The following is a 24007-nucleotide window of genomic DNA, read 5'->3' as shown; positions in this document are numbered from 1 at the left end:
CAGGTATAAGAGTTTCCTTTTCTATAACAAATGGTCAAAAATATGCACAGAAAAATAATTGACTGCTTTAAATCCCGAAACGAAATCGCAACACAGGAAATAAAATGCGTTTGTACGGGACAGCCCGTGGAATGCTCCTTTTCCGTTTTTCCGACGATTCTGTGTACCTAATCTTATAAATAATAAATAAATACATAAAAATATTATAAAGACATTATTACACAAATTGAATAAGCCCCACAGTAAGTTCAAGAATCTTACGTATTTATTTATTTAAAAGTGGGGGATCAGTAGACTACTACAAACTCCCATTAATATTTATTTCTTTTTTTACAAAATACAATAATTATTTAAATAAAACGTTACATACTAACAACTAAAACTCACAATTATTTACTAAACATTAATTAAGTACCTACTACGAACACCATTAAAATTTTATAAGGCTTCCACACAATGAGCCCTTTTCATTCGAATTCCACACGATAAGTTTTCCACAAATCGTATTTTCGGCCAAAACAAACATGAATCATCATGAGTCATTCATCAAACGAAGAATCCTTACAACCTTGATCACGACCAAGTATCGCATACTATACTAGCTATAAGATCAGTTAGTAGCCCGCCCCGCGCCATTCAATTGTAAGCCTTCGTAGCCGACGCGCGCGCGCAGTGACAAGTTTAAGTTGAAAACAAGTGCCGCCAAGTGATAAAAATGGCTTCCAAAATCGCTCTGCACGTGCTAAATGTCGTCTTCACGATATTCGGACTGATCCTCTTCAGTGGTTCTATTGCCTTCTTCTGTTATATCAACATGTTCGTCACGCTTCGGAACAGCAATCATTACCTTCTGGACTATAATGTGTACTGGCCTCAAGCGGTCCCGTGGATGTTCTTTGTGACGTCACTGTTTGTGATCTTCAGTGCAGTCTGCGGATGTATCGGGGCCAAGAAAAACAGTAAGTCGATGGTTACTACTTACGGGATATTCGTCTCTGTAGCTACATCATTACTGTTGGGCATGGCTATAGTTGCCCTAGTTTGCGCTGATGGTCCTAGAACAGATAATTTCATCAGAGACACAGTCTGGGACGCATATTCGCAAATGAAAGACCATCCTGAGCTAGAACAGTATTTTGGAAACGTCGAGAAACGTCTATATTGCTGCGGCGCAGACAGCCCAAGAGATTACGTCAGCTGGAGAAACGAATTTCCTCAATCATGCTGTGACGTCGTCAGGTATAATTTCCTAGATTCCTATCCCATTGACTGTAGTACGACGAACAAGCTAGCCAATGAGAGACACGGATGTTCAGAAGTCGCGGCACAATATGCAAGAATCGGCATCAAAGTTTTATCCGGAGTGTCAATTTTCACCGCATTAATTGGCTTGTTAACGCTCGCCGTTGCTTTTTCAACGTCTAAGAAAATCAAGAACAGGAGGAGAACACCTCAAGTGATAGATGGGAGAGAATTAGAAACCAAAAAAGTGCTTCTATAAAGACTCTAATTAATTTAGTGTTAAGACTGTGTTTTGCTTGTTTCTATCCTCACGAAAGCGAGAGGAAGTAACATTTTCTCTAAGCGATGACGTAATATATATTGTAAGACTTGTTAGTCTAGCTTCATTTGACACTATTTATTTGAATCATTTAGTTTAATGGCATTTATCATTAGCACAAAAGCCAAAAAGACCCAACCCATTTTATTGTAAACGTAAATGTATTGTTAATTGCTTGAACATTATGGTCAAAAACATCGTCAACGCTTGTAAAATCAAATCAATAAAATTGTACAAGGATTACCTATACCATGTTACTTGGGTCAGTTTTGTTCTAAAAACTTTAAACTAAAAATTGTTCAGAGCAAATAATTATAAGTGCATTTTGTTATATACGCAATTTTAAACTTATTTGCTGTTTAACTCTTAAATTGGCAAAGCAATTGATGGACTTGTGCCCCTTTGTATCTCATAACCTAAAATTGTTTAGAGCTTAGTAGCATAAGTGCATTTTGTTATACATTCCATTATATTTCTAATAGCCTTAAGCGTAAGTCTCAGAATGGCATGAACATTCACGCACGTATGAGTCACTTTGCGTCTCATTAATTTAAAATTGTTCAGATCCAAAGTAACTCAAGTGCATTTGATTTGTACGTTCCATTATAATCTTAACTGCTGTTATCTTAGGCTTTAAAATGACATTAACATTTATGTTCATAAAAGTCATTTTGGTTTTCACTAAGTACAAACTTTAAAATCAAAGTAACTCAAGTGCAATCTGTTGTACATTCCATTTTAATCCTAACTGCTGTAATCTTATAGTCTAAAATGTAATCGACAATCAAGTACGTATGAGTCACTTTGGTTCTCACTAAGTAATATTTGTCCCAGAATCAAAGTAACTCAAGTGCGATCTGTTGTACATTCCATTATAGTCCTAACTGCTTTAATCTTACAGTCTACAATGTTATTGACAATCACATACGTATGAGTCACTTTGGTTCTCGTATTGTAAAAGCTGATCAAAATCAAAATAACCCAAGTGCGATTTGTAGTGCACGCCATTATAGTCCTAACTGCTATGTTGTTATATCTTAGAATCTCACGTAAATGTATGTACTGTCCTGTACTGATGTGTTAATTTGATTCTCATGAACTAACGACTGTTCAAAACCAAAGTAACTCAAGTGAATTTTAGTACACGCCATTATAACCCTTAATGGCTACAATTATACCTTATAATAGCATTAAATGCATGAGTCACTTTTGGTTGAACTAAATAGGTATGCGTCATCGATTGACAATCGTCAATCTAAAGATCATAATTGTAATACTTAGATAATTTATTTAGGATTATAGGACGATAGCTTTCTAATCCAAAATTCTTGTCCAAAAGCTTACGTAATCACCTCCATCTTATGTATGTCACGACTTGATCGCTCTATGGCCTTCGCGCGTTAATAAAAGGAGTTGCGCGCGCGCGGCCGCCTCATTTCGTCGACAACGATCTAGCGGCGCGGTCGCCTATCGCCATGGCTAAAGAAGACTTTATGAAGAACGTGCTTTACGTTGTCAACATCATCTTCGCCGTGTTCGGGCTGGCAACAGCTATCACAGGAATATGGTTTTTCGTGCAGCTCATGGAATTCGTCCGCCTTCGGAATATGAACCATTACTTACTCGACTGGAGAGTTTACTGGCCTCAAGTGGCGCCATGGCTGTTTATCATCTTCGGGGTCATGATCATCATCATCGCCTTCTGTGGTTGGTGCGGCGCGCAGCGGGAAAGCAGAGGAATCCTCGGGATTTATGGTGGATTCCTGAGTTTCCTGATCCTGTTCCAAGTGCTATCAGCAGTGCTTATATTTGTGTATGTGGATGGTGAAGATACTGACCGTTTCATTAAGGATACAGTGTACGATGGATTCTACAACATACAAAACAACCAGGAACACGCGAGGCAGTACGAGTGGATCGAACGGAAGCTGAAATGTTGCGGTGCCAACGACGCAAGAGATTACCGAGCTTTTAGAAATGATCTGCCTTTGTCATGCTGTCATGACAGTCTTTACAAAGCCTTGTGTGACTTCACGGATAAGGAAGCTAACGAAAGAGTGGGTTGTGCTAAAGTGGCTGCAGTGTACACCAAGATCATCAGCTCTTCCGTCGCCGCTGCGTCGCTACTTATGATGATTCTCGAGATCGTCGGAGTGGCGATCGCTTGGAGACTATTCCATCTGTTCCGGGAGGTGGAACATTATATCCCAGAGAAGAAGGAAGGTGAGACCGAGTGCTAGTATTAGTTGTGGTTAGCCAGTATTATACCGCCGACTTAGTATATCCGACACGAATCCGACGCGACTGCAGTTTTAACTATGCATATCTGCATGTTGTTTACAATAATAAACATAGAATTCTCAACTTAAAGTGTTACATTGTAAGGTTCAAAATAAATGAAGTATGACAATGGAATATGCCGATATGCATAATTAATTTTAGATTGCTGCATTTAGCATCAAGTTCCCACGTCTCCTTGATCAAGGAAAATCAGGCAACTTGTTTATGTTATCGTAATTATTATTTAATTATTAAGATCTCCGCATTCCTTCGTGTCTTAGTTAAGATTATGGTTAAGGTCTTTAATTGCCATAATGAAATCGACTGTTGAGGTCAAAATGCCATCGCCTTGAGTGGTTTTAATCAGGATCCTCCTAACTCAATCATGTATATTTAGGCAATTGAGTGACTTAAGTCCATTAACACATCCTTGAAATTGAGCTGTATTACTTTCAACCTAAGGTTGAATTTAGCATTAGTAGTTTAAAGCCTTAAGCTATGCGACCTCGCGCCCCTCCAAGTCGTGACGAATTATAAAACCATTCGAGTATGTACCTCGTCCAACGTTGATTTCGCAAGACTCGCTCCAAGTTGCTTCGAAAGCGAGCGCGCCATGGACAGGTATATGTTGTACTTGCCTCGAAGGCCTTCTATGAGAAAATGTTTGACCTCAAATAGAACTTAGAACTTAAATGCAGTATCTTTGCGAGTTTCTATGGAACTTTCCGACTGTTTTGTTAAGGCGATGGTGTTTTGTCATGTTATTAGCGATGTGTGTTTGGGAACCCGACTGGTTCTAAGGCAGTTACGCAATGTGTTCTTCTGAATGATAATTTATTGGCTTCGATGAAGCATGTTTTGAAATATCAAAGTGCCAACGTAACCATGTTATTTGGTTGCGATTATGCAATAGATTACGCATCTTTATATTTAGATATACATATATATTTTTGCTACATTCATTCTCCGTCCATATTATTGTATATTTTGGACTAGAATAAGTTTTTTATACCTGCTCATATGGACTTTAGATGTAACATATGTATACCACCTTCTGTAGAATATTTTCGTAAATGTTATCGCATGCCAAAGAAACATATAGGTACAAATATATATCGAATCATATAATTTATGTGTTAAAGAAATATTTTTTGCATGCAAAAACTATACACGTGTTAGGTAAGATAGTTTTAAGTATATAAATCACAATTATGAAATGTATATAATTATTTAGATTTTTATACATAACAAAGGATATATTTTAGAGAAAACTGCAGACCTCTCTAAAGTATATCTGGAATGCCTAGTCTTTAAGTTACCTTTTTGTTGTGATGTGTCAGAAATGTGTAATAAATGACATCTTACTAATTACCTTGTTTCACTAATTTACTTAACTGATTACCTACTTGCAACCTGCCATTAGCTAGGAAAAGGTACTTTGATAGTTAAAGTTTGATAGTGACAAATATAAAATGTACAAAAAACAAATAAACCATAACATAAAAGTAAAGGAAAATGTTAAATTCGCAATTATAAATATTATAATATGTTAGGTCACTATCAAATATCTTTGTTAAAAAAATGCAATAAAAATACCCACACCTAATAATTGTAGGTATAAAGTATTGCCAAAAACACTTATTATATATATATATATACCTATATATATTTAGTGATATATTATTATGAGTTTCTTTTATTTCTAAATAATTATTATGATACTTATTTCATGACATATTATATGACTACGCAAACTAAATATTGTTTGGCTATCGATCGCGTTTTTATTTATTTATAGGTATGACAAAAATTTTGCCTACGCAATATGTTGCCATATTTAAGAAGGCAATTTAATTAAATTTTACGTCATAATGAATAATTATTTGTCACATCCAATTCTCTATTATCAATATTAAATTAAAGACTAAAATGTATTATTGTTATAGAAATAAATGAAATATCTTGCATTTGCATTGCAACAACTGCAAATTATCCAAGAATGTTGATTCAGCTAACATTTAGTTTCCAAGGCAACCCAGTTTTGCACAGAGCTCTATTCATTCTGTCACCTTGAAACACCGTGAGAATTATAAATTGTCCTTCTCTATAAGTATCCACAATTTTGTTGTCAAAAAACTTATATTATTCATAAAAAATGCCCTCTTATATACAGTAAAAAATGAGGCCATAGCCAAGAGCATCATTCAAGCAACAATTTATTTACCTAAAGTAAATAAACGTATGATATTTTATTTTGGACCATACCTAGTTGTTTTATTTTTGAGTAGCTACCTAGTGAGAATATTTCTTTTAACTTAGGTAGATAAAATATAACATCTTCTATTCTTTTGCATCAAAACCGGTTTAGCACGTGCAAAGACTACTTAAAAAAAACAAATTGACATTTTATTTAGTACCACATAAACACTACGTAGTAGGCATGACGTAATGTCAAGTTACCTAATAAAAAAAGTAAGCACAATTTCTAAGGCTCTATTTTGATGATAATTATTATTGAAATTAGATTGAAATCAACAATACAATGCATATGTGTGCAAATGCAACATACTTATTCACATTTGATTGAAATTAAAATATAGAATCTATCATCGTACTATACAGTCCATGGCGATTTCTACTTTAAACTAAGAGGGGATGCCCCCTCTACTACATATGTCATTATATTCACACAAACAGTTTCACCTTACGTCAATGCAATGAAGTGACTATTATGTATACATATTTATGACCGTAATCGTCCACCCACGAATAGGCCTCACACTTCATTTGGCACTACTTCATAAGAAAAAGATCGTAAATATTACTGCAGCACATTTGGCTGATCATTCGTCGACTTTATATCATTGCAGTAAGGTTGATAATAGGTCGGCAGTAGTGTTAACCATAGTACAACATACGTACATAGTATGGTACTTGTGACGTTTCGGTATTGAGTGAGCTGTTGCGTTTAGTTTTATACGAGTCAGTGCCCTCCAAAATTGAGGTCAACTTTAAGCTTAGGAGGAGGTCTGGTCGTTGTTTGATGTAAGTTATTCATGGATATTAGAGTTACCTATCTTATTGTGACAATCTATCTTGTAGGTAGGTACTTCTTGTACTAGGTAAGTAGGTACATATCGTATGTTAGTAGAGGTAGATATACTTACCTATAGAGTAGACTCCACTGTTAGTAAGCCGGTTACGATGTTTAACATGAAACGTAATAATACTAATAATACTCTCGTTAGGTGGTTGGATCAAGGGTCAGATGCAGAAGGCGGTGATCTTGGACACGGCGCGGATAGTCCGCCGGTTCCTCTCTCTGCGGCCCTAACCACCGGCAGCTTGGGCCCTGCCTCGCTGCTGGCGGCACCCTAGGTTAGGTTTTTTATAATGTGTTTATACTTATTTTTTGTTGTTTTTTATGTGTTTTTGTATTTTACTTTTATATTCATGTTATAAATGACCTAGCCTAAGAAGAAAAATAAATAAATGATACCAATAATACCTTAACTTACCTACCTAAATGTATTTCTTTAACAAATTAATTTAAAGTAAGCTGGGATAGGGTAACTTCGGAGGCAGAGTAAGTTTGAAAATCACTAATATCTACATAATCAGTTCATATTTTGGCAAAACATATGCTATTGCAATGCGCGAGTACGTATATCCTTCTGTATAATAAATATAATAATATTAATAATTATTTTTGTCACTAATAGTATGTATGTACCTATGTATGTATGTATGTATGTATGTATGTCACTTTATTGCACATTTATTTTATTTTATTTTATTACATACATGGAACATAAACAGAATAGTGTGATAGTTATTCACTACGCTTCAGCCGATACCTATATCGGTGACTTTTAAACAAACAGGATGTAGAAAAATCGTTAAATGCGCGTCTAAAAAACGTTTTCATACATGATCAAAATATTTTTTAACTTTGAATCGACCTATGTTGAGCATAGCAAAGTCAATCAATGTCAAACTTGTCTATGTTACAGAGATGAGCGTCAAGACTCAAGACAAATAAAAAGCTATGAACTTTAGTTACGTCAACTATTGCAACTTACTATGAACTATTCATAGCCCTTTCTGACTACATCACCACTTTATCCAAGATCTCTAATTCAGTATTCTTATTACAGATTTAAAGCTCAAATTATAATAGTTTAGTTACTCGTAAGAACATTTTTTTTATAATGCCAGTAAGATTGAGGTCAAATCATAGACCATTAAAACACACCGCACGATTTCTTGCGCTCGCTGACTCAACTGCATTGAATCAACTGTATCTATATTTCCGTATATATAATGTATATATGCAATTATTATGTGCATTGTAACGGAGTGACTCAATACCTGAATGATGCTGGGACCTAGCCTTGAGTGGAAACAAATCAGTCGTTGTTTACAAGTAGATATTTAACTAGGTAAGTTTTTGTATCAATGTGTTAGAATTTCATATCAATACTCTTGGTTGGGCTTTCTGTCGTATTCGAACTTCAAGATATTTACAAGAGACGACACGTTTTAGATCCATTCTAGATACGTTATAGTTTAGATATCAACTAGTTCTCTTTTGCAGCACAATCCGGGCAACTAATGTCACTTACTTATTACGTTAGATAGAGTACGTAGGTTGTTCCATAAGTCTTGCAAAAGTGTAACTTCTTATTAAGCTTTTTCCAAATAAAAACCATCACTGTTAATACACTTATGCATGCGTTCTAACCATGTATCAAACATGATCTTCCATCGCTCCTTTGTGACACTGGCGCAGGCTTCATTCCATGCACTCAATAGCTCGTCATCAGTTGCAAACCTTCGTCCTTTTAATTGGCTCTTGATCAGCGGGAAGAGACCAAAATCGCACGGTGCAAGGTCGGGGCTATAAGACGGATGGTACAGCACAGTAAGCCCCGATTGCTCCAAAAACTCCCGAGTTCTGATCGCACGAATTATGATGGTGGAAGTGCCAACTGCCCAGATGAGAGACCCAGAGAGAATATAACTTTTTAACTTTAAGGTCTTCGTGTAAAATTGAATTAAGTGTTGATGCACTAATGTGGAGAATATCCTTGATCTGTCTGCACGTAATTCGCCTATTAATAGTTATCAGTTTTCTAACAGCGTCTATGTTTTCTTGGGTCCTGCTTGTAAAGGGTCGGCCCGGTCTTTCGTCGTCGTCTAAATTATAAATAAATAAATAAATAAATAAATATTGGGGACATCTTACACAGATCAACCTAGCCCCAAACTAAGCAAAGCTTGTACTATGGGTGCTAGGCGACGATATATATACTTATATAGATAAATACATACTTATATTCATAGAAAACACCCATGACTCAGGAACAAATATTAGTGTTCATCACACAAATAAATGCCTTTACTGGGATTCGAACCCAGGACCATCGGCTTAGCAGGCAGGGTCACTACCCACTAGGCCAGACCGGTCGTCAATTATAGTTGCCTCTTTGAAATTCCTTGTACAGTCGACGTCAAAGATATGTTTACATCTTTTGCCTTATTATCGAGGCATAAGGTCCAAAAGTGTAAACATATCTTTGACGTCGACTGTACCACCTGAATACGGTACAAAGGGAAGGGCACTCTTTACCAAAGGCACCGAACATTTCCTCGTGGCACTCTTGGTAAGATAATCCACGTTTGAAATTATAATAGAAAATCACTCTGTACTCGCGGTTTACCCTTTTCACAATTGTTTCGATCTATTTACCGACTATCACTGCTGGCAGTCTCAACAAACACATCATGTAAGAACTTGTAATTAGTGGCAAATAACCATACGCTCAGTCATACATGTCAAAGCTTGTTAGATTCCTTCCATTGCAAGACTTATGGAACAGCCTACGTAAGATATCTATTGGATGTGAATTAGATATCTCAGTTATATCCTGTGGAAATCGTTCAAGAGTATCTCCAGAATCGCGCAAATGTCAAATTTGACAGGTTAGATCTTAAACATATCGTTATCGTATCTTGGTGATGCCTAAAAGATGTCTAATAGATAATCTATTTCATAATATAATCAAATTTTTTTGGTCGTGTTTGCTTCAAAATTTTATACCAATCAAGTCTACTTTCTGGTCGTCAAAAGTCTATAATGGGCCAACTGTATTTTTGGCGGTTAAAAGTTTACTTGACCAACTAGAAGAAAAAACAGCCCACACTTATTTATTGTCCCACTGCTGGGCAAATGCCTCCCTCCAGAAGACTCCCACCAGTCTCTGTCAAAGGCGCCAAGCTCAAATCCACTGTGACGCCTTACAGTGGATTCTCATGACATACATATGACTACAAAGTTACGAAAAACATACATACCTACATAATATACAAATACATTTGCATACAAAGTCCAGCAATGTGCGATAAGGAAAAGGCTTTGACTCACCATATTGTTGTAATTTGCAAGCAAGGCGGTTTGCGACTCTGTTATTGTGCCACAAACTTTAGGATCTACTTTAGTACCTAGGTATACATATAACTGTATTTTTGGCGGTCTAGTTGTACTATTTTTGGCGACTAAAAGTCTAAGTACGTGTGGACCCACTGTATTATTGGGCAATCAAAAATGTATAAGGGACGAACTATATTAAAGCAATGAGAGAGATATAAAAATATAAGTGGAAGATTTTCTCATATCAAGACAGTTTAAACACCTAATACTAAGTGACTATATTATATCACGTTGTAAGGATGGTATTTAACAATATAATAGGTGTTTATAAAGAGTTGTTTATGATTTATTAACAAACATTAATACCTATGTAACATTTTGAAAACAATGTCATGACAAAATGTTATGAGATTTTCTGTTGTCATATAATCCTATATTCTAATAACATTGTAAGGTTTTTAACTTTTTTCATCAAATACAGATCAAAGTCAATCTTAAAATCGACTTAAATAATTTACATACAATGTCCTAACTTAAAATCTAAACATATTGTAACAGGCTATATTGGTGTTTTGGGTTTTAAGAGCTATGGACTATCAGTGGTACTCAGGGTTCGTGGGTCTGACGCTCTATTGTCACACTACACGTCTGTGATATTCCTAAAAATCTATTTATTAACTAGAATTAATTTTAAAACAGGGAGAATGAGAAAGTATTGGGCGCCAGCACGCTGTAAAGCGTACAGAAAGGTGAAAACTAAGATGAGAAAAGAAAACTATTGTTCAAGCTCGAGACAATTAAATATAATATCAATATTTTACACAAAACAGTAGTACATTAAGGCAGTACAGAAAATAACCTTATGCTATTATTATACTAAGAACACTATGCTATCGGACTGGTTACGCAGTCTCAGTTAAAGTTTATTATGTCTATACACTAATTATGCACTGAGCACTTGAAGTTCATTAAGAGGCCACTATTGCGTGAAGCTAATTAAAGTCTATTGATTAGTAGCACACCTAAATCATGTGTCACGCCAGAGGCGCATAGGTGGCAGCCAAAAGCCGCGGTGACACGTGCTGAAACCGTCAGCCACGTGTCCAAGTGACCGCCTATCTACCACGCCAACGTCGCGATGCGCAACAGGAGTCACGAGCTCGAGAGAGCCAATAACAAATTAGATCTGACCACACCTGAGTCACGTGTCCGTAGCAGAAGCCGGTGAAGCCGAGGCTACGCACTGCCCCAGAGGCGCGCAGGGGAACAGCCAAGAGTCGCGGTGACACGCGGTGATACCGTCAGCCACGTGTCCAGGTGGCTGCCTGCCCGCTTCGCCAACGTCGCGCTGAGCAGCACGAAGCTCCAGCCCAAGAGGTCCACAGCAGCGCCCAATGCCGACACGTGCCCGAAGTAAAAGCCCAGGGTAGGGACCGGCATTAAAGCTAAAGGAAAAAAAAAAACACATATTGAAACCCAATATCAAAAAAAAGGATTGATTCTCCACTGAAATTAACTGGACAATTACTAAACTAACACACCGTTGTGGCATTTACAGGAAAACCTACAAATTGGCCATGCGGTCATCCGACACACATGGGCAAGGACGAAAAAAAAAGGTTACATTTCCTACAATAAAATCGCAAATGCTTACCCGGATCTCAAGTGAAGCGATTGATGCTACACTGCTGACATTTATAAAAAATATTTCTTTAGGAATTATCCTACAGGAATTCAATGTAGGACGCCATATTGCTCTGTTTGCTGTAACAAGGAAATGTAAAATCAGTAAAGACGAACGTTATAAAAAACCGGGCTATATTTCTATAAAGATTTGCGCTGTGGCTTACCTCGCTACAAAAAGTGAAGATGTATTTCCATATTTTACAGGGATGGCTCCCGTATAAAGCGACCAGAGAATATCTGCACCAGCTTCTTCACATGGCTGCGGAAATCTCAGTGACTTGATCTCGTTCGACAATCAATTTCCTCTCCTGTCACTTTTTTTCAAACAAAAACCCCGCTCAGAGCCAAGGAATTTTGCCAGGCATTGCAAACGATGTCCCAAACAATATTTGAAAATTATCATATTATAAGACCAACGATACCGAGTACTAATATTTTTGAGGAACTAAACCTAAATATTTCAACCATTAAAGAAAATATTTAATATTAAATAAGAACCATAATGTTTTCTAGACCGACAGCTCGCGACTAAGGGTTCAAGTGTCTCCTTGTGCGAATAGATGGCGCTGAAAACAATCCTGTGCCTGTTTTATTACAATGCCGCTGTGAGTATCGAACTAAAAAAAAAGAAATTGCTTTAGTTACGTTTGAAACGTAACATTACCACCCAACTTAGATAAAAAAAAATGTTAATGTTAATGAAACATTTTTTTTTAAACATGTAATTAACTATATTGGCTATGCCATGAGGTTTACACAATCCTAACTACCAAGTTAAACTATGTTTATAACTAACATGCAAGAAAACTATCGACTAGTGAGAGATTGGGAGAGTAAATCTCGGCGGTGCAGCGAGCGAAGAATAATTCTAGGCGGGGTGCACGTCCGAGTTTTGCCTACTCCACAACCACTAAAAGCTAAGAGTAGACTGCAGAAACACCAGAACGTGGCGTACGGACAAGAAGAAAACAAAATTTCAACCTTATCGACTCCATGGAGGCGTGCAGCAGAAGAACACGTACTCCCCATGCACGGACCGCAAGCGAGAATCCAATGCATGAAATTAAGTAGACCACAAGTTAGCAGTCATATGCATTCCTAATTAAAAGAAACTACAAAATATTCTAAGTGTCAAAACCAGTGACACATTTTACCCCTCTCTCCCCTATTGTACCAAATGTGCAGAAGCACACCGAAGACTACCGTCCCCTTTCCGAGATACAAAGAGAAGCATCCAGATTAAACTATTTTATCAAAATATAAAGTTACGTAAGTATAAGTCCTTAAGAATTTGTCTCAACAGAAGTGAACAATTTCCCATACACTGTTTATAGAGAGAGAAACAGTGCACAACAAACAGAACGTACCTACCCAGAAAACTTCAATTTCTAATTAAAGTTTAAAGTTATTATAAAAATTAGAGTTTTAAAAGAGATGGGCACTAAATTGCCCCAGTCTCCCCTTTTCTAGTGTCACTATGTGTAGGAACACACCATGAAATTATTTCCATAATATAGAACACAAGAACTAACACTTGAACACAGATCCAATTAAGTTTTAAGTGAAACGAAACGCATATAGTTTGACGTATAGGCTTCCCATTCCAAAAGGTCGTAAGCGCCAAAAGAATTGAAAATGGAGGCTATTTACAAGTGCATAATAAAAAAATTTCGCTCCAGATGGGATTGAAACTTCATCCAATGTTCAAGGGAACATGGAATTACACATCACTGCACTTGTAATCACCATTTTCACTTCACAAAGCACTGATTCATCACTTTATTAGATGCACTAGACCAACCTTAAATGCCGAAATCAGCTGACGCACAAAGCATCAAAAGACGAAGTCACATCCAAGAAAACTCGTTGACAACGAAACCTCGATGTCAATAAGCTACAGCGAGCAAGCAAGCAAGCCGCAAGCAAGCAAGTCATAAGCCAGCAGTATCTTCATTGCCTGTAACCAGCCATAGAAGAAATCAAAGCGAAATCCAGCATAACAAAAACACTTTATTGGGTTATGGTGAAAATCAAACATAACAAAGACACTTTATTAGGTTATGTGAACTAAAGTCAAATCCAGGATAATCTAAACAGTGGGCTCCATGCCAAACTATTTAAGCATGTAGTGTCATAATAATGTATCTAAATAACTTGCTTTGTTGTTTTATTTCACAACCATGTTCATGGAACATTTAGATAGCAAAGTTATCCAGTGTCAGTGACCCTAACCTAAAAATATTTAAAGTAAATAACATTTACAAGAGAAAGTAGGTATTTGTACTTTGCAGAGAGGCAATAGTACAGCGTTCATTTTAGAACGATAGAAATACCTGTGCAACATTCCTTTGTTGAACATTGCATAAATTAAAAGATAAGTTTCTTAAGATAATACCTATAGTAGTAACATCTATTACTAACATATATCTAACCGTCTGTTGAAAATCTGCATGCTTGCAATAAGAAAATTATGTTTACACTATAAAGTAAAGTAATATAATAATATCTATTAGCTAGGAATAGGTACTGTCAGCATGATCAGCACAGTATGTTCATTTTCAGAACACAGAGATGAGTAACATTTCTCATCATAAACATTACTTCTAAGTAAAAAGGAAAAAATTAAGTTTCTTAGACCTAACTATAGTAAGTAAGTATTTTAAGAGTATCAAGAAGAGGTAAGTCAGGCGGTAATAAAAGTTACTTTAAGAACTAAGTTTCCTTAATTAAGAAATATATTTAAGTATCTACAAAATAAGTAGGTACCAGCAGATAGGCTTGGTACAGTGTTCATATGTTAGAACATAGAAAGTATCTTCCCTTTCAGTGAGTAGTAGTAATAAAGTAGAACGCTTTAGCCCTAAATTACCAGGCCTATAAAGCAATAAATAAATAAATATTATAATATTTAAAGCGAGACAGAGCGAACTAACTTTGACCTTTCAGAAGAGATGACCTGTGCGGAGAGAACCAGAGATGACTGCGAGACAACGTTGAGAGGTATGAACCACCAGCAACATCCGCAGACCTGAAATTGACCAGCGACCAACAAGTTTGAGGAAAAAAAGATAGATTAATTTTAGTGCTAGCGCTTGGTGCATTTTTGAGAAAAAATAATGTATTTAAAGTTTTACTTAATAGTGGTCTCTTTTTACATAGAAAAATGAGTGCATCTTTGAGCAACAGTAAGCATACATATGTAAACCTATTTTACATACAGAGTAATATTATTATTAAATCTTGAGATAAATTTTAAGTACAGAGTAGTAAATCTTTAGAGAGTTTCTTATACAAAGTTTTAGAAAATACAGTTTCATGTTTTTAGTGAAAAGTAATATTACATTTTTTTAACATAGTAAAAGGTCAAAAGGTCAAAGTATTAAATAATTGTAGGCAAGCAAACAGAGAAAATAGTGGCGTCTTAAAAATAAAAAGAAAGATGTGCACAGTGCATTACAGAGCTCAAAAAATAGTAAAGAGAGATTTCTTCGGAGTCCACAGACTGTGACAACAATATTTAAAAAATAAAGCGTCGCCCCACGTTGGGCGCCAAATGTAACAGGCTATATTGGTGTTTTGGGTTTTAAGAGCTATGGACTATCAGTGGTACTCAGGGTTCGTGGGTCTGACGCTCTATTGTCACACTACACGTCTGTGATATTCCTAAAAATCTATTTATTAACTAGAATTAATTTTAAAACAGGGAGAATGAGAAAGTATTGGGCGCCAGCACGCTGTAAAGCGTACAGAAAGGTGAAAACTAAGATGAGAAAAGAAAACTATTGTTCAAGCTCGAGACAATTAAATATAATATCAATATTTTACACAAAACAGTAGTACAGTAAGGCAGTACAGAAAATAACCTTATGCTATTATTATACTAAGAACACTATGCTATCGGACTGGTTACGCAGTCTCAGTTAAAGTGTATTATGTCTATACACTAATTATGCACTGAGCACTTGAAGTTCATTAAGAGGCCACTATTGCGTGAAGCTAATTAAAGTCTATTGATTAGTAGCACACCTAAATCATGTGTCACGCCAGAGGCGCATAGGTGGCAGCCAAAAGCCGCGGTGACACGTGCTGAAACCGTCAGCCACGTGTCCAAGTGACCGCCTATCTACCACGCCAACGTCGCGATGCGCAACAGGAGTCACGAGCTCGAGAGAGCCAATAACAAATTAGATCTGACCACACCTGAGTCACGTGTCCGTAGCAGAAGCCGGTGAAGCCGAGGCTACGCACTGCCCCAGAGGCGCGCAGGGGAACAGCCAAGAGTCGCGGTGACACGCGGTGATACCGTCAGCCACGTGTCCAGGTGGCTGCCTGCCCGCTTCGCCAACGTCGCGCTGAGCAGCACGAAGCTCCAGCCCAAGAGGTCCACAGCAGCGCCCAATGCCGACACGTGCCCGAAGTAAAAGCCCAGGGTAGGGACCGGCATTAAAGCTAAAGGAAAAAAAAAAAACACATATTGAAACCCAATATCAAAAAAAAGGATTGATTCTCCACTGAAATTAACTGGACAATTACTAAACTAACACACCGTTGTGGCATTTACAGGAAAACCTACAAATTGGCCATGCGGTCATCCGACACACATGGGCAAGGACGAAAAAAAAAGGTTACATTTCCTACAATAAAATCGCAAATGCTTACCCGGATCTCAAGTGAAGCGATTGATGCTACACTGCTGACATTTATAAAAAATATTTCTTTAGGAATTATCCTACAGGAATTCAATGTAGGACGCCATATTGCTCTGTTTGCTGTAACAAGGAAATGTAAAATCAGTAAAGACGAACGTTATAAAAAACCGGGCTATATTTCTATAAAGATTTGCGCTGTGGCTTACCTCGCTACAAAAAGTGAAGATGTATTTCCATATTTTACAGGGATGGCTCCCGTACAAAGCGACCAGAGAATATCTGCACCAGCTTCTTCACATGGCTGCGGAAATCTCAGTGACTTGATTTCGTTCGACAATCAATTTCCTCTCCTGTCACTTTTTTTCAAACAAAAACCCCGCTCAGAGCCAAGGAATTTTGCCAGGCATTGCAAACGATGTCCCAAACAATATTTGAAAATTATCATATTATAAGACCAACGATACCGAGTACTAATATTTTTGAGGAACTAAACCTAAATATTTCAACCATTAAAGAAAATATTTAATATTAAATAAGAACCATAATGTTTTCTAGACCGACAGCTCGCGACTAAGGGTTCAAGTGTCTCCTTGTGCGAATAGATGGCGCTGAAAACAATCCTGTGCCTGTTTTATTACAATGCCGCTGTGAGTATCGAACTAAAAAAAAAGAAATTGCTTTAGTTACGTTTGAAACGTAACAATATTACTAATAGTAATATACTATCCTACTTACACTATCAGCCCCATTCCGACCCCCACCCAGCCCAAAAGTGCCAAAGATGCTAGCGGCATTACCGCGCTGGATGGCAACTTTTTTATTGTTTCTATTAAATCTAAATAATATAATAACTTCGAAATAATAATAATGGTCGTAATAAATAAATATTTATTCAAACTAATTCTCCGCACGTTTAGCCGCCAGTTATGCAACAGTATCGGAAGTAAGCTTAATTGAATCATCTAATAACTAAATTAGCCTACTTTCCATCGCCGCCGCCGCCATGACTCACGCTATACGTACTTCCATATTACTTCTTAGTAATATGGAAAGTAATTTACAACTTCTTAGTTGTAAAGTACTCTCCCATAGACGTGATAGACGTTATGACATATAGCGTTTCACTTTGCTTTTTGGCTCCGTGCAGCGTCGTACCTATTATGAGAAAAATAAGTATATCTGTCCGCGGCCGATCGTAAGATCAGGCAGATCGTAATGTTCCTGTGTAATGTTTTGACGATAGTCACATTAAACCAAAATATAGGTAGGATAGGTTCGTTAGGTTACTTCATATGCCCGAAGGGCAAACTGCACAGAAATAGGAGCCCCGCGTAGCGCAGCTCCGTCGACTCAGAGAACGGGTCAAAGATTTTCACGTTTCACGATATGCCTGATCTTACGATCGGCCGCCGACATCAACATTGATGGACAAGCTGGCGCTGTGCAGCGTCAAACCTGAGGGCATATCGCGAACTACGTGTTTCCACTCTATCGCACTTGTAAATTCGTACGTAAGTGTGACGGAGACAACACGTCGATTGTGGTTCGCGCTAGGCCCTCTGTATTCCTACGTACGGTAGGTGGCGTCAAAAGGAGTGAGGAATATCTGAAAATTTTAAGCCAGTTGGTCTTTTCCAGCGTCAGCATTTGGCGAATTCGCTTGGACTGTTTTTCCGTAAGTAGGTAACCGAAGTAATTATATGCCTACTTATACTACTGTTACTACTAGCAGCATCCTTCCGAGGATTCGTCCGTGTAGAAGTCGTTAAAAACTCTCATCCTCATGTTAAACCCTTAAAGGGGTGAAATTTCTAATAATCTACAACATTTGTAGAATATAATTATCATTCCAATTTGACGGTTCTACCTCCAACGGATTAGGTTGTGCTTTGTCTTTATTACACAAGATCTGATTCGTTTCAAGAAACTATAGTATGAAATAAATGGGGAAAAAACCTCTGTACGAAAAAGTACCTACTCTACTCGTGCTCATGTCACTCATGTAGTAGTATAGCATGCTCTTGCGCATGACGAGGCGTGGAACTATGCGATTACTCCGGAAACTATTGCACGTGCGATTCAGATAAATATTGGAAACGTGAGAGCGTTGCGCGGAGATGGCGGGGTGATAGTGATTGTACGTATTAGTTTCCCACAAACGTCAATTGTGGATAGAAATAATTACGAGATTCGGTGGTGGGTAATCAACTTTCAAATAGGGTATTAGGGTTCGCTAAACCGTAAATAAAGCAGTGGTTTCCAAAGTTAACTGAACCCACATAAAAAAAACTGCCAAATTCGGGATCTACCTCTTGGCCAAGAGTTTTTGTTTAAAGGAACGTCACAGTTGACACTGACATATTTAAATCCATATCGTTTCTAGATATTTAACTGACGTACGTATCTTAAAGTTCGAATCGGACCGCCACAAATATCTGCACACACAATAAACCAATAACGCCCTGACAATAAAGGCGTATAGGTCTGTGCTAATTACACCACATAAAGTCCCAGATGAGTAATATATTTATATAATGCTACTAATTATTGACATTACGTAATGTTTAAGACAAAACCTTAAATGAAATAAGTTTTTGGCAAAAAATTCATTTTTGGCACAAGCTTTTATCGCTGACTGTACTTTTCTTACGACAGACAACTAATACTCATCGAGACAATTCTAAAAACCCCTAACGCAATTAGGTTACGTTGTTTCATCACAGAGTTCCTATGGCCACCTCCTGTCTCCATCATCAGATCAGCTCGATGGTACCATAATATTGCATTGTCATCCGATTTATACACGCATGAAAAATTTCAGCTCAATCGGAAACCGGGAAGTGGATCAAATTTAACTTGCAAGATTTGATTACACACAGCCAGACAGACAACGGTCAGGTGAAACTAAAAAATAAAAGCTGGCAATAAAATGATTTTGAATGGAACATGTGATTTAACCTAATAAACCAGACGTAACATAATTACTCTCTTAATAGCTCATAATTGACATCTCGACTGATATTTTAACGTCACGTCTTTTCAATTTTCTTATCTGTAGACGTTAATTACAAGGTAATTGGGTTTGTCAATATTACATTAATGTCAACTGTTATACAGAAAATTCAAATAATTTAAGAAATTTCGTCTTTATTTCCTTATTATAATGGAAAACAATACAAGTGTCTCGTTCAAAACTTGATATCGATATTCTCCAAAAATAAGTTTTTATTAACCTATTTTTCTTTTTTTAAGCCTTAAAATGTATCCACTTTGGTGTTTATAATCATACATCCTGATTTATATGGTGAGGGAATGATCTCGTTTATTTATAACTTTGTTTATTGTAAAATAATTATCAAACTATAAATTAAAAATAGGTAGTAAGCTCCAAGCGTGCTAATAAATGTAATAATAGTATCGATTATTATACTTTTTACCTATTTAGTGTAAAACATTCCCGCATCAAAAACCCCGATGTAAGCTTATAATAGGTAATCAAAAGTATTTTTATTAAATACAGAATATTTGACAACGTAATATATGCTATTTGGATAATTAACACAAATTTAAGATATTTTCAGGACTTTCTAGACACAAGTAGAAATTAGGTACCTACCATTAAAGACACTAAAGACTAAGTAATATGTACACTTTGTATGTAAACATTAACATGACGTAGAATGATGCCAAAACGTTTCTACGTCTCACACGTCACGCCCCATTTGCTCTGAATGGGTTCACAACGAGACGAGCGACAAAAAGCAAGGCTGCTGGAAGGTTATATTTAGCTACTTACCGCTATGTCCTTTAAGACCAATCCCAACTCGGAAGAGAATACAAAAAACGGAGTACTTTGGAGTAAGCCACTTCGCTGGGACACGAAGGTCCATTCGTATTAGATATTTTTATTTTATTCTTTAAAGATATATTACTGTGTTAGAAAAATCTTTCAAAATGAAACATGCATTATTTTTATTGTTAGTTTCATTATCGAATAAGGATGGGACAATTGGGACAACAAACATACCTGTGAAAAATTCCCAAAAATAAAATATTTACATCAAAAAAAAGTCAGAAAAAATAATAAAATTGATACCAGCAAAAAATATTTATTTGTTGATCTATTTTGAGACAGTATCTAGTCAATGTCTCTACATGACAAAAATGTAAATTTAAGATACCTATGACAATGCACTAAACAGAGAGTCACATGGACTTTTGAGGTCGGTCGTCAAGGGCAGTGATGTCGCAAAACATACCTTAAGGTAAGGGCAAAGGAAGATGCTAATGTAATGAGTAAATAATGGCCCTATTGAGGCCATTATAGGGCACTTACTTGAGGTAGAATGACACTTTTAGCTGATCTTTTATAGGCCTTATGTATTTGCAGTAAGGTTCAGTAATGATCAAAATTGACAATAGCTACCTTGGTTCGGTGATGACACAGTGCCAGTTTAGGCTGAGTGATATTGCGTATGTTGGGTGCTGAAATTGACAGTGTTCTGTACAATTTGATTTAGTGAGGTAATTTGGTTGCTTAGCAATGATTTAAAAGGTACCTACCTACTTGTTTAGATTTGCGTTTACTTGCAATAGTTGCAATATTAATATGTATATGATGATGACACCTAAGTTTTCTAGGTCTTTGATCGTTTTTGAAGAAGGTATATTTTGGATCTATTTTAGGTAAGCACTAATGCAGTAGTGTGTCACAATCACAACAAGTACTGTATTTAATAATTTTATTGTTTTGAAGTTTCTAGATAAACAGAAAAATCAATATTTATGCCAGATGCTGACTACACAGAATTTCATTACATTGATATACCTATTTATAAAAAATACAAATACTTAATACAAAATTAAAGCCATTTAAAATCTGGGAGTCTACAGTCCGTTTTTTTTAGCATTAGAAAGAACTTCGCAGAAGTAAGCTTGTGGTTCCAAATCCGGCACTTTTAGCTGTAATAATTTGAAGTAAATTGTATCTATTGACCATGCTACATTAGATAATTCAATAATTATTAACAAATAAAGAGCCTGATAAAAACTGCACGCTTGCTTCTGTGGAGTTCTTTGTAATGCTAAAAAAAACGAACTATAGTACAAGCTACAAACCTTATTATTAAAAAATTCTCATTACCACAGCAGAAACATCACCGAAGAAAAGATAGTACCGGCATTTTGTTAAAATATCTCTTGTGATGTGAATTCTACATTTTCCTGATGTAAACAACATGGCATGATTCACACTCGGGCCTATAAACTTTCTACATACAAAAACAGGATCATAATTCGCTCCCTTTCTATGTGAAAGGAGGAAAATGGAACTAGCAAATGCATTATGTATCACAAAATTTAATTTTATAAGGTACTGGGTATAACACTTGTCTCAAGCGTAGCTAATTATGTAGCTAATTTTGATGATTTAAAGTACCTAGTTTATAGCAGGGATGTAACGGATGTGGTTTTATCGGAACCGAAAACGGAAACAGATGTTTTCAATTTAGTTTAACGGAACCGGAACCAGAATCGGATCCTGAGTTAGGCCGCGCGAAACATTGACATCCGTTTCAAACATAACGGAACCGGAACAGAAACGGATGTGGACCGGAGCTCCGTAACATCCCTGGTTTATATTATGACCTACCTATGTTTACTTAAATACCTACAAAACTTCAAACTTTCAACCATTCCGTAACCGACCACCTCAAGCCTCCCACGTGTCAAAACTTGCCAAAATAAATGCAATTTTTATTTGTCATAATTACGATTCAAATTAGAATGGAACGGTAGACCTTCTTATAGGCCTCTGGGCGGCTAGAGGTTATAGGTAACTTCTTACTAACATTTTACATTCTAACAAAACGAACGTGGAAGTATAATCAATCCAGATAATAGTAATACAAAGTAGTAACAAAACTATTATTACATTTTTAGAACATCAAACGCGGACGTACCATCCTCCACAATTTTCATTGACCTATAGTGAACCTAAATCCAAAGGCACAAGGCCTACAAATGCTCAATGGAGTTGTTACGTCAAACTCATTGTTAAGACCAAGCCCAGAACACTCCCTATGACCAAATTAAACGCTTCACTGATCTTAAACTGATTTCACAGTTTAATTCACGCAGTTACATGCAGATCAACTGATCAACGGACACTAACCTTATATGCATGCAAACATCATCATTGGCCTTAACGTCTATTGCAGACGATTTATGGTGTAAGACATTACACATTAGAATTTTTTAGCGCCAAGCCACACGTAGGATAAGGATGTCGTACGAGGCGACTAAGTCCACAAACGAAGCAAGAAGCTAGGTATTTCGTCACAGGGGGATGGTCCTCTTAATGGGGATGGCTTGGGACGGAATTAAGGAAACGCAAGGATGCCCAGCACCTGCATTGCCCTCTCGGCTTTACTATCTTATCCCACAGGAAAGGCGAGCCAATACGTGTGGAGACAGGTCTGCTGCAATAATCTGCCGCTTATTTCAGGTTGGACCCTACTCGCGTCTTACCGTAACTCCATTCCGGGTTTTATTCTGGAATATTCTCCCAGATGGATTGGATTGAAAGAGGACCATCTCCCTGTGACGAAATACCCAGCTTCTTGCTTCGTTTGTGGACTTAGTCGCCTGGTACGACACCCTTAAGGTGACAGTCCATTTCCAACGACAGCTACTGTTCATTTTACTATGGAAATTGACAATGACAGCGACGCGTTCAGTACCGGTAGTGCAGCTGCGGTTAGAAATGGAATGTTACCATTATCCTACGTGTGGATTGGCGCTATTCTTAAGCCAGCCACCACACGGTCATACAAAATAATGACGTGAATGAAAAAAATAAATAATTAACGGTATGTAGACCTCACCTCCCTTCTTCTTGTCAACAGCACAAAACAATTATTCACCCAACCGAGCCACTTGACACGGCCGTTTTTCTTGAAAGCATTTTCAAGTCTATTCTAAAAATAACTCGAATCAAACGGTGAATAATAAAATATTCGTCAATCGAATGGAAAGAATAAATGTTTTAGATGGGTATTCCGATTTTAAAATCTGATACCATCCGGATTCAGACTGCATCAGAGTTACTGCTGCGGCATTGCTAAAAAAGAAAAAATCAATCTTGATGCCTGGAATTGACATTTTCAGCAATGCTGCACCGGAATACTGTATTAGTTAACACTGGAGCTGTCTCGATCCGAATGCTACCTTAACCTTCAGGCCAAATCGAACGTACACTGACATCAGAATAATATCATTTAGTTATCGTTGTATCGACAAGTACGAGCAAAATCTACGAAGTTAAATGACATCATTTAGATATCTTTCTGATGTCAATGTACCTACGTTCAATCTGACCTGTTTGCTAAGCTCAGTTAA

At 36.9% G+C, this 24007-nt stretch overlaps 2 protein-coding genes across 2 annotated transcripts; both read left to right on the top strand.

Moving 5' to 3' along the window:
• The first annotated feature begins 624 nt into the window (after nucleotides 1–624).
• Nucleotides 625–2544, top strand: LOC134675788 (tetraspanin-12-like). The gene has a single exon (XM_063534090.1). The coding sequence runs from the start codon at nucleotides 716–718 to the stop codon at nucleotides 1499–1501; it is 786 nt and encodes a 261-aa protein (XP_063390160.1). The 5' UTR covers nucleotides 625–715; the 3' UTR covers nucleotides 1502–2544.
• Nucleotides 2545–2687: 143 nt separating this feature from the next.
• LOC134675789 (CD63 antigen-like) lies at nucleotides 2688–5209 on the top strand. Its single transcript, XM_063534091.1, has one exon. It carries the CDS (start codon nucleotides 3037–3039, stop codon nucleotides 3799–3801), a length of 765 nt encoding a protein of 254 aa, XP_063390161.1. The 5' UTR covers nucleotides 2688–3036; the 3' UTR covers nucleotides 3802–5209.
• The last annotated feature ends 18798 nt before the right edge of the window (nucleotides 5210–24007 follow it).

This window comes from Cydia fagiglandana, chromosome 23, assembly GCF_963556715.1.
Source record: "Cydia fagiglandana chromosome 23, ilCydFagi1.1, whole genome shotgun sequence".
Classification (NCBI taxonomy): domain Eukaryota; kingdom Metazoa; phylum Arthropoda; class Insecta; order Lepidoptera; family Tortricidae; genus Cydia; species Cydia fagiglandana.
Note: the sequence above shows the minus strand (reverse complement) of the source record. Positions and strands in the feature narration are given on the sequence as shown.